The sequence below is a fragment of the Ptychodera flava genome, chromosome 3 (genome assembly GCF_041260155.1).
Source record: "Ptychodera flava strain L36383 chromosome 3, AS_Pfla_20210202, whole genome shotgun sequence".
NCBI lineage: Eukaryota > Metazoa > Hemichordata > Enteropneusta > Ptychoderidae > Ptychodera > Ptychodera flava.
This window is the reverse complement of record NC_091930.1, coordinates 10,295,948-10,308,493: the sequence shown is the minus strand read 5'-3', so window position 1 is coordinate 10,308,493 and position 12,546 is coordinate 10,295,948. Positions and strand designations below refer to the sequence as shown.

At 40.6% G+C, this 12,546-nt stretch overlaps 1 protein-coding gene across 1 annotated transcript; it reads left to right on the top strand.

The window, feature by feature from the left end:
* Positions 1-594: 594 nt before the first annotated feature.
* On the top strand, positions 595-11,679 carry LOC139127322 (endoglucanase 4-like). Its single transcript, XM_070693244.1, has 11 exons — positions 595-670; positions 3,946-4,056; positions 5,000-5,158; positions 5,628-5,812; positions 6,151-6,310; positions 6,486-6,591; positions 7,315-7,477; positions 7,984-8,125; positions 8,765-8,930; positions 9,990-10,177; positions 10,609-11,679. The coding sequence occupies exons 1-11, from the start codon at positions 595-597 to the stop codon at positions 10,647-10,649; spliced, it is 1,497 nt and encodes a 498-aa protein (XP_070549345.1). The 3' UTR covers positions 10,650-11,679.
* The last annotated feature ends 867 nt before the right edge of the window (positions 11,680-12,546 follow it).

Here is a 12,546-nt window from a genome sequence, read left to right as displayed (position 1 = left end):
ACGCTTCACTGAAACAACACAGTAGTCCAATACAATGCAGGGTGCAGCAAGTTTTCCACTGGAGCAGCTTATGCTTTGTTTCTTTGTAATATTACCAAAAATGGCGGAGGGAAATCAAAATAACGGTTACAATTTAAATTTACTTGTCCATTTTTCAGTAGTAAAAGACTATATCCTTCAAAATTAGAGAATTTAAAGAAAGCCAAAGAAAATAGAAAGTCTTTTTCAGGTCAAAAAATTTCAAGAGTTACAGCTACAGGGGATTGCATGTCATTGCATGAAACGTTTTACAGTACAGTTGCGAAAAAGTGGGATTCCATGCTCAGTACTGTCTTTAATAAATGTATTGATCCTAGGTTCACGTAACGTTGACATGAACTTACTTAATCAATGGTTCATGTCTTAAATGGTTAATGCTCGAGGACTATGTCAAATGACGCATTTTTATCACTTGACACTGTCTTTCAAATGGAGTTTTGTTTGTTGACTGAATCGAGGACATATAGTTTTTCTCTGCTCATTATTAAGGTTTCCAGCCACTTGTCATTTCAAATGCCTGAGTATTTATTCTCTACTCGTTCTGATTTCCTCGACATGACCAGTCCTGCCGATGCTTACAGATGGATATCAGTCAACTGTGAAGAGGAACATAAGTATATGTGCAACTTTCGTGAGTTCATTGCAACTTTGATTGGTCTGTCTGTGTGTCTCTCAGCATGTGTACGTCCGCTTCTCGTACGGACGTGTCTGTTTGCATCAGCCTGCTTATGTGTATGCCCGCAAATTTGTCTCTATGCCTCTGTCACTGTTTATCGAATCTACCCATCTGTCAACGTGCTTGTCCAGCTTTTCTGTTCGTAACATGTATATCTATGTTTACCTCAGCACGATTTCAGTTAGGCCCCCTAGCATACACTTCAAAGCTAAGTATTGTTGGACTTTTCTTCAGGAATTGTATCGCATACAACCTTGAAGGAGTTGAGCATAAGGGTTAGGGTTAGCTTGAAGGTTGTCGTTAATAAAGAATAAGTATTATGTGTATAACATATATACTGTTATTTATATATAACATAATGCATATGTTTATATATGTGTATATTATATATGTGTATAACACATTAAAAAGAAGTCATCGTTGATGACACAGTCCCTGCTTGTCCATTTTGTTATAATCTTTGGTGTCTAGGTAGCTGTGGTCTAGGTAGCTGTGGAATGACATTGATGCAACGGGCGCATCAGCCTGTGACTTGCATAATAAAGTAATCTGAGGAACGTTCAATAAAATTGACCCATCTCTGCCGGTAATGACCATTGAAGGAACTTTTGATTACGTCACACATAACGATGCCCTCACTGCCTCTAGTGTCATATTGGCACATACTATACACATGGTTTGGTGGAATTTTAGAAATGGTATGGGATCGGGAATGTTGTTGTAATCAGCCATTTCGGATCATATAATGAAACAAATTAATGTGCACAAGAATGCAGCCAATATCACGTTGAAACAAAATCAGTCCATCGAAGGACAGTGACCTATGTTTATGTTTCAAAGACATAGAAAATCACACCAAAATTGAAATCGAATGGCTGTCTATTGACCATATGGATCATAGCACAAAATTAGTAGACATGCACATGTATGCCATAGTACTTTATCTTTGTACCAAGTCTCAACAACATTGGATAAGGAATATTTGCATATGTTTAAGGTGAAGGACGACGAATTCGGACGCGCACACGCTTTAGAACGTTTCTGCGCAGATTTGACTCCAGCCTACCGCAAATGGGTTATTTTGTAGCGCATGTATTTAACATCACCTGTCATTGTTGAAATTGCGCTGTTACCTAATGTTTTTACCCAGTGTCTTAGAAATGCATGTGACCTATAACCTTGTCATATTTTGACCCCCTAGGAAGCTGGTTTTTATTCAATATGAGAGAAAAATTTACATTTCTCTCCCATTTATATGGCGCAAATTACCCATTCACCTGGAGATATTGTAAAAAGTAGCGTGGTGACACCCTTTTATTAAAAGTGTAAACTAAATGGTATTATGTCAGGAGTTTATTCGCCAAGTTTGGTCAAAATGACACCGTTCAAAGCGACAGGAAGAAAGTTCGAAAATTATATAATGATATAATTTCGATATCGTCATTTTGTAATCGATACTTATGATAAAATTTCTTTACAAACATCATGAAAACTATACATTCAATAAATATGGATCTTAAGTCTTGGTATTTATTAAAATTAACTCATTTGCTAAGCGTTTTATAATTGCTTTCTTTAGTTTAAGTGAATTATATCATTTTTATTTATTTCTAACGACGCCATTTTAACGTCCGTTTCCATGGAAACAAGCGTGGTGACCCCCATTTTTTATTTCATTTTTGCACTTGCACAACTTCCAAGAATATCTGTGCAAAGTTTCAAGAAAATGACACCACAACTTAATTTTGACGTAATTCGTAGTACTTCACCTTAAGCCTCAAAGACATGAAGAAATCCAAAAATGACCATCTGGCAGGGATATTGGGGAAAAATGGCAATCTGGCAACCATATTGGAACATGTCACGAAGTACATTGTATGTATATGTATGCCATAGTGCATGATCTTTGTGCCAAGTTTGGACAAAATCGGTTTAATGATCTTTGAAGTAAGCTTCAAAGACATGCAAAATTCCAACAAAATGGCAGTTCTGCAGCCATATTGGCTCCTATCGCAAGGTTAATTGATACATGCATATGTATGCCATAGTGTCTTGCCTTTGTGCCATGTTGGAACAAAATCGGTTCAAGGATGTTTGAATTATGGCTCAAAGACATGAAAAAATCGCAAACAAAATGGCCGCCTCATGCCCATATTGGATCGTATCGCAATATAATGCGACATGCATATGTAGGCCATAGTGTTATGCCTTTGTGCCAAGTTTGAACTGAATCGGTTCAAGGATGTTTGAGTTAATGGTTCAAAGACACGAAAAATCGCAAACAAAATGGCCGTCTCACGCCCATTTTGGATCGTATCGCGAAATAATTTGACATGCATATGTAGGCCATAGTGTTATGCCTTTGTGCCAAGTTTGAACAGAATCTATTCAAGGATGTCTGAGTCATGGATCAAAGACACGAAAGGTCGCAAACAAAATGGACGCCTCACACCAATATTGGATCGTATCACAATATAATTCAACATGCATATGTAGGCCATAGTGTTATGCCTTTGTGCCAAGTTTGAACAGAATCGGTTCAAGGATGTTTGAGTTATGGTTCAAAGACATGAAAAATTGCAAACAAAATGGCCGCCTCACGCCCATATTGGATTGTATCGCAATATAATTCAACATGCATATGTAGGCCATAGTGTTATGCCTTTGTGCCAAGTTTGAACAGAATTGGTTCAAGGATGTTTGAGTTATGGTTCAAAGACACGAAAAATCGCAAACAAAATGGACGCCTCACACCAATATTGGATGGTATGGCAATATAATTCAACATGCATATGTAGGACATAGTGCTATGCCTTTGTGCCAAGTTTGAACAAAATTGGTTCAGCAGTGTCTGAGAAACGGCTGCGGACGGACGGACGCACGGACGGACGCGACCAATCTATAAGTCCCCGCCGGACGACTAATAAAGAAGGGAAGGGGCCTTACGGAAGAGTTTTTCTTCTCATCCTCATACCTTCATATTCCTCTTCTTTCTCATTTTCACTTTCGGTGCGTCAGTGAAAAGTGACTGCCACCTATATTAATCGTTGCAACCCCTCAGAAAAATGTATCTATCACAATATGCAAAAGAGACGACGGGCTTACGTCTCCTATATATGACATCATCTTAACATGAAAATTACCACTTGGCCGATCAAAGAACGACTCTCTCTGAGCTAACACTCAAGTAAGTCATGCACGAATCACTCACACTTAATTTCACTCCACAGAATGCACTAAAGGATACGAGAAATGGTGTGTCCATGGTGACATTATCATCAACGATGATGGCGCTTGTACCTGCCAGTGTTGGCCTGGATCCTACGGGGATAGATGTCAAGGTAAAATATCCCTCTATTGCTATTTTTAATTATAATAAGTAACCTCACGTAGGGTAATAGATATGTTATCCGTTCATTGCCAGCGTCACTTTAACCTAGGCGTGATGTCACGTCACAGGTACGTGTATCTGAACAAAATCCTTGCCAAGGGTATCAAAAAACAAACAAACACCAACCAACAACCAACCGAAAAAACAAAACCACACTTTATTCATATTGTCACGTGATCACGATTAGACGGGATATGTAGAAGGTGCTTCCGTTTATGCTCCTAAAAGCTTGAAAAGTAGTATTGACATGACGATGTAAAATCAGAGAAGACAAGAATAAAAACGGAATTCGTGCCAGTATTGCACTACACGCCTGATGTCTAGAGTCAGAGATAAATTTGTGGTTATTCTTGGCTAAAACGAGCCACATAATCTGGATCGCTTCCATCAATTTTGAGTTTTGTGCTCCGTTTTTGAACTACCTCAAGGACTGTAGCATGATTTTGTGTGGAGGGCTGAGGGGTGTGTGGTACTGCAGAAAGGTTGACAGTGAAAAGCTATGATTTAGGGCAGGAATTTGTCATTGGCGGAAGAGATTTGCTGTCTGACCACAGAGCGCAAAAGACATTAGGAGTCGCTTCGAGTACATTTTGCGACCATCATTCTCATAATGGAGGCGTTATGTCGCGTAATATGTGGAAAAGCATAATAATTTTGGGAAATTCTGGTGAGTTATTGAAAATTGAATAGACATTGCATAATAATCAAGACTTTATTGACAACTTTTCTCGAAATCTTGTAACATTGTAAAAAGGCGGGTAAATTCATACGCCGGGTTCTATATATCAGGTTTCAAGGTTCAACTGAAAGTAAGTGTTTGGCTTTTCATCCGCCATATCCTTGTACAGTTGTCAAAGAGTACATAGTTGGTTTATATTTTGATTGACTGACAGAATACGACTACAATGACGTCATCTCCAAGACCATCTTGTTCTTCGAGACACAGCGGTCCGGTCGTCTGCCTTCCGATAACAGAATTCCATGGCGAGGAGACTCCGCCTTGAACGATAAGGGCTATAATGGCGAGGATTTGACAGGTGGATGGTATGACGGTAAGTGCTCCTGGAAATGTAATTTTTGCACACAGTACTCTTTTGGGCAAGGTTTTAGAACAAGTGTATAATCATGAAAATTGCTGAAGGATCTTTTCTTACATGTCCCGCCATACCACTGTAAGACTATGTCAGCGACATTGGAACATATTATAGAGCAGTACGCGCCTCAAAATTAAAAGAATTAAGCAAATTGTCCGTCTTGAAACATAAATTATGATGATCTTAGGTGTTTTCAGAGACTCTACTCCTTTGCACTGTCCTTAGGGGTTTGCTTCCTTCTCAAACTACGATGATTCGTCTCGGTTTTACGAGATTAGTTGCTTCTGTGGAGTGTCCTGACATATACCCCTGTCAAATGATAATTTTCTCGTATTGAAGCATAATATTAAAGTTTGAATCGCGACTTTCTGTTCCGTGTGCATACCTTGTGTCCATGTTAACTCGATAATGCGCCAATCCCTTTCAGCTGGAGATCACATTAAGGTCACGTTCAAACACACCGCATCGGTATGGAAACTCGCCCTGGCGTTTCTGGAGTTCGGAGACGCCTACAAAGTGGCCGGCCAGGCAGACTACTTGTACGACACGCTGATATGGGGAAACAACTACACCATGAAACTACACACCAAACCCAACGAGTTCTATGTACACGTAGGTCTCTTCGTCTAACATTTCATTGATACGCGGTCGTTCATTCTCCGTACATTTGAACGCACAATTCTGCTTTGTTCATTCTTTTGTTTGTATACCCACATAACGATGACGTCAGATTTTGCATGGCGGCCATATTGGAATCGGACGACAACAAAAACTTGAAAGTCCTATTCAGACATCTAATTAGAATATGAGTAGTTTCAACAAACAAATAAAATTCGTGGTGACTACCTTCCCAATATTTATTTGTTATGAAAATCCTGGAAAAAGTTCAAGAAATTTATTTTCACAGGGCGAACGGCGTTATATTAAACACATGATTTTAAACTTCACAGGTGGCTGACCCTAAGCTGGATCACAGTTACTGGGGCAGACCAGAAGACATGACCATGGATCGACCAGCTTACCCTTCAAATGAAACCCATCCTGCCACTGAAGTGGCGGGAAACGGCGTCGCCTCTCTCGCGGCGTCGTACCTGGTCTTCAAAGACGTTAGTGAGTATATGTCGTTTGAAATTGTTGAATTGAAAAACCTCGGGTTTAGGCAACAAGCAATAATTGTTAAAAGGAAATAAATAATGCCTGCGGTGACAAGTGATGTCAAATGTCGCGAATCAAAGGTTTAGAATGCCATCATAACACGGATACGCCTGACGATTTTTCTTTTCAGATAAACCATACGCAGACGAACTATTACGTCATGCGAGGGAATTGTTCAACTTTGCCGATAAATTTAGGGGTACCTGCCAAGAGAATATACCAGAGTTGGAATTTAAGTAAGTTACCTTTGCATTTAAGGTAAACGTTATTGCGGATCGTATGTACACCAATACAAAATGACATCCATCGATCAATAGGTCAATTCATATCTCCATCTCCCCTTCCATCTTATTATTTATTCAGTCCATTGATAAGCCATTCGATGATACCTACTTACCTACCTATACCTACCTACCTACATGAAAAGCGTTGATATCACATGGTGAAATAATTAAGAGTTACAACCTGGATTGTCCTTGAAGGCTTTCTTTTGTACTTAACTCAACATATGAAAGAAGAACTTCTCGGTTAAAAAATGGTCCATTTTGTATGAAAAATCGCAGCATGTAAGGTGAGCATGACAAATGAAACTCATTTCAACTGGAAGAAGCAGCTTTGGACTACTTCGATCATCGTTCTCATATCCCAAATCACTGTATAACTCTATTACACATTGGAAACTTGGACTTTCTTGATGGTCAATAGGGTTAAGAGTTTTTACTGATCTCCCCCCAAAAAGAGCAGTTGAACTTTCCAAAAAAGAAATCAAGACCAGAAAATCAAGAATTCTGATTTAGTTCATGTACAGATGGTTAGGAGGGCAAACACAGCTAGTTTCGTTAGCTATTTGACTGTATTAATTAAAATGCTAGAATCAGAGTCATTCCCTCTCATTCATCAAGTTCACCTCATTTTCTGAGTTCACCTCGTTCAACGCATTTACGACGTTTGTACTGCAGGGGCGGGGCATACGAAGACGAACTCACAAACGCCGCTCTCTGGATGTACCTGGCTACCAACGAAACGAGTTACCTGGATGCCGCTAAAGAATTTTACGACGGCATTAAGCGGAAGAAGACGGACGCACTGTTCACGAGAAACAGATTAACCATCGCCCTTCAGGTGAGTGCTAGGGCGGAGGAGAACTCGATTTTTATCATTCGATATTGTGAAATGTGCTGCAAACTAAAAAGCGACTTTCAATCGCCTGCACAGTCCGGGAACGTTATTGCACTGTTCAGCGAGCGGTCAGGGCATAAGACTCGTAAGTTCGGGGGGTTTTGTTGCGTGGCGATTTGCCGACAGCCTTAGGTTTTGTTAGGGAGGGGCTGGTGCAGTAGAGAACTTTAGCAGAGGGAAATGGGCAAGCACTTATCAACCAAAAGGGGAGATTTAGAACGAAATACCAGTTACCAGAGGGTAGTATTTTTCAGTCGCTGGCAGGGAGGGGGGGGGGTGTTGGCAGTTGTAAAAAAACATCCCGCTAAACTGCATTAGTTGGAAATAACCTGTAGGCCGTAATGGTACATACCAACTTCGATACGATTTTCGGAAATACAGTGGATAACTTTCGATGGAAACATGTATTGCAGTCGATGTAATAAGTGATATTTCATATCTACATGCAGTTAATGATGTATCTCACCACGAAAGATGAAAAATATTTGAAGCCGTTCGTGGACGGTCTTGCTCGATGGGGTCCAAGTAAGTGTATGTACACGAGGAAGGGCCTTGCGATGTATACTTGGAATCGGCCAATGAAAAGAGCAGGTATATTGGCTTTCTTGTCGTAGTTTGACTGCAAAGGACGACTGTCACACGGTGACGGCGACGACGACAACGATAATGACAGTGACGGCATTTATAACGACAACATTTATAACGATGACGATAAAAAACATCTCTGACAATACGGTGAGAATAAAAAGGACATAAAATTGACCATCTGTATGTCAGAGTATGTAGCAAAATTTCGACGAGACATGCACTGAATGGGACAAAAGCTTGTCATTTGCATGTTAGGAAACACGATAGGAAAACTTGTTTCCTCGTTTGTTGTAAGTGAAACATCGTCAACGAGGGCGATTGTGGCAACGACGACGATGACGATGATGACGACGACGCGACGATGATGATGATGATGATGATGAGATGATGATGATGATGATGACGACGACGACCCCGACGAAGATGGTAGTATAGCGACGACAGGTCCAGATCACAACATCAGCTTTAGAATTTGCTGTCTTTGTATACCTATAAACGTATTAATTGTTCATAGTAAGACATTGTATTTACACGTGTTATTTGAGCGCATCCAATAAGCATTTCGCATTGTTACAAAGTGATGGTGGTGATACCATGGGTATCACCACCATGGTTCTAATGTACTCGGCCCTTCAATTCCAGCGGACATCAGCTTTATTGCTCTGATTGCGGCCAAACACGGAATTCAAAGCGAAGACAACTTCAACTTTGCCAGGAGTCAAATCCACTACATACTGGGAGACGGCGGTAGAAGCTACCTGACCGGCTTCGGACGATATCCTCCTCTTCGCCCGCATCACAGGGGCGCGTAAGTGCTAACAGATTTGCATAATTTTGGAGTATGTGAACAACTTTATATTATTTGTCGAGATCAAAAGCAGAACAGGAAAAATGACATTCACACGCCCGATGGAAAACTTCAGAAAAATGTTAATTTAAAAATCGTCAGAATTTGTGTTGGTCAGTGCTACAACTAGTATATAACTTAGTATTAGGCCAAAAAAGAAAAAGAAATGTTTCTGGTCAGCGCGCGCGTCACTTGAACAACAGCGTGTCACCCTTTTTTTCTGCTTGTGGCCGGCGGCCGTGGCTGACACCAAACCAAAATGGCTGAAGAGAAAGAGAAAATTCTTTTGGGGGGGCATGATCAGTGACTGCATGAACAGTATATATGTGACTATATTGATAAAAATATAAAACTGACCCTCCTCCCTCCCTTGAGGGAAAAAAAATAAAAAAAAAATAAAAAATAAAATAAAATGCGCGTCGCCGCACCATTTTTTAAAGAAAGACCTGACCAGAAACATTTCTTTTTTTTTGGCCTTAGCCTGATCGCTAAAACATTACTTTCAATTCATAAGCTGATTTATTTAATCCATATGAACATAATTTTCTGCTTTTCTTATATACATCTGTATATCCTGCCCACAAGGCGGGTTTGGTAGATCGACAGGCGTCTGTCTATTTGCCAAACCCACCATTCGATAGCGTGTGTCTATCTGTCTGTGGCTGTTTGTCTGTGGCTGTCTATCTGTCGGTCTGTGGCTGTCCGTCTTTCCGTCTGTGATTGTCTTTCTGTCTGTCTCTGTCTGTCTCTGTCTGTCTGTCTGTCCTCTTTTCCTTCTGTCTGTCTGTCTGTCTCTGTCTGTCTGTCTGTCTGTCCTCTTTTCCTTCTGACCGTACTTTGCCACTCATCAGGCATAAACATCTTTCTCTAGTGCTATTCATCGACCTCCAAGTATTGATCAATCACAATCAATCACCCACAATTATCACCTATCAAATCAATACTGAGTAAATACAACTGAGGTAAGATGTCCAAAAAACTGAATGTCTGAATTCTATTTTTAACTTTCCTATCTATTAGTTCCTGTCCCGATTTACCTGCACCGTGTGGTGGTAAAGAACGCAACACGGCTAACCCCAGTCCACAGACGCTGTACGGAGGGTTGGTAGGCGGACCGGACGAAAGGGAGTGTTATTTCGATCATCGGCGCAATTATGAGCAGAATGAGGCTGGTATCAACGTGGTGGCATTCCAAGGGGCGGTTGCAGGTATAGAGGGCGGGCTTGCTATTCGCATAATACAGTCAAGAATTATTATCAAGTAATCAAGTAGTAATCAAGGTTTTCTATTATACTGTATGCTGAAATTGTCAAGGGTATAGGAAAAGACGCCATTGCAAAGCGCACGACTATAATCTATTCAAATTCCTCCAGTGACAGGCGCCCTCTCATTACTTGAGCCTCAGTGCCATGGCATAGTCCGAAAACGACTCAAATTTATTAGAGATATACTTCACTATTCGTTTTTTTTGCGTTATTCCATCTCGTACAAGACAAACGGCCTGGTCAGCACCATATGGGACAATTTTTGTCGTCAGGGATATTGTAATGTAAGCTTACAGGGTAGCAACCACAAATGCCAATAATTTATGGAATTTCATTCATTGACTGACTGACACTGGGTATATTGTCTTCAACAGGTCTGTCTCACTTCAGGATGAGAAGGAGTAATGCTACCTAAAAGCGTGACGTCACGGGCTGTTCCACATGAGGTGACATTGTACCATGTAATGCAGGCTGTCACAGTTCATACATCGGCTGCATTGCGCCGAGTTTTGAACCGTAAATGAATAAACATAGAACAAACCAAATGCTTAGTCGAGTGTCTGCACTGATTTATGTTCTACGAAGCTAATCTAACTGTGCCGTTATACCCTTGAGGTTCTTCGACATGGGGTGTTTACATTGATCGGGGAATGCCAATTATTTGTAGCGTTTTATTTCCACAAAATATAGTATCACAGCATTGGTCGTAGATTTGACTGACACGGTGTGTTATCATGGAAGATGTTTTAATCTGATTATGTATGCATGGATAGTTGTTAAGTAGAAGTGTGTCGAAGCACGCGAAGTCGACTGCGATTCTAAATGATTGAAACGACACTTGTAGGGAGTGTGCAAAATGTTGCCGACAACAAGATTTTTCTCGAGTCAGAATCGTCTTCGCTCCTACGAGGTCTTGTGGTCATAAGTCATGAACTGCCAATCGCATGTATACCTCGATCCCAAACGAGGCCGTGGGCTAGAGTGGATATACGTGCACCCCCATAGGATAACAAGCCTGTATTTTTAGAAGCCTTGGGATCCCTAGAATACGAAATGGAATTTCAACATAAAAATGTACGGATGTAATAGCTGCTACGGCCATGTTTTGAAGAGTACCGCTTTTGTGACCCCAAATTTGTGACCTATTTGCATGTTTGTCAAACTTGTCTTCTTGTAAGTCATCTGGTGAGCTTACTTTTTAACACAGCCTGGCTTGTGGGGTATCATTAGAAATAATTTTATTCCTCTATAAGATGACATATTGTAATATGCAATATCTTTTATGGTTTTCATGAAATACGACCAAAACTTACCCCATGCCCCAAAATTTATATCGCATAATTTATATTTTTACCCAGACATCGTACAAAAGCCAATGCTTTGTATGGAATCTGTTTTATTTGCTGAAGGGACATGCCACAAATATGAAATACACTTTTAACAGCAAAAAATATTGGGACGCAATAGCTGTTACGGTAATGTTTGAAGGGTCCAAATTGTGTGCCTGAACGCATTGGGCCGACCCCGGACCAAGATGATGCCCTACCGAACCGATGATTTTATTCCAGTCTTTATCATCCCATGTTCTCAAAACTATATCTTCTCACTAGGTTTTGCACCACAAGCGTTACAACGTTATCCGATTAACGTCACTTGTAAGACTGGCGTTAACCAAACAGAAACACCGCAGCGTGCACTGGTTATTTCTGTGCCGTCTGCGAGTCCTATTCTGTCTTGTAAGTTCATCTAAGAGACACTAGAGATGTATCAACTATTTCAAATGTCGGTTAGCAGTCAGACTAGCTCTCTTGCACGTAAACCGCTAGGAAATAAAAAACAGGTCCGACGTCGATCCTGGGCCGGTCCTGGATCCTGTGAAATGTGAACGCGAATTAAATCTTTTCTTCAATCTCCACACAAAGATTGAAGCGTGGCGTGGCAGCAGTGCGGCGTGGATAATTCTAATCAAGCTAGGGGGTCTCCTCTTCTGCGGTCAAATTTACATATTCCAAACTGTGACGTCTTTCAGTCCTGCACGTGCCCAACTGGCTCAATAAACGTGGCGGACATCTCAGATTTTGATAGAAGATGTCCAGCTAGAGATCGCATTTTTCGTACAGTGGTACAAAAAATACATTATACACTAGAACAAATACTAAAACTTTTACAATCGCGTCTGCAAAGCTGACAGCCGTTAGGCCATACATTTTGAATCATCGATTCACATCCATGTAACCTGAAGCAAGGCCTATGTTTTGCAAGTGTTCACAAAATGGAGGATCGATATTGAAATTGGTGTATTTTCCATTCAT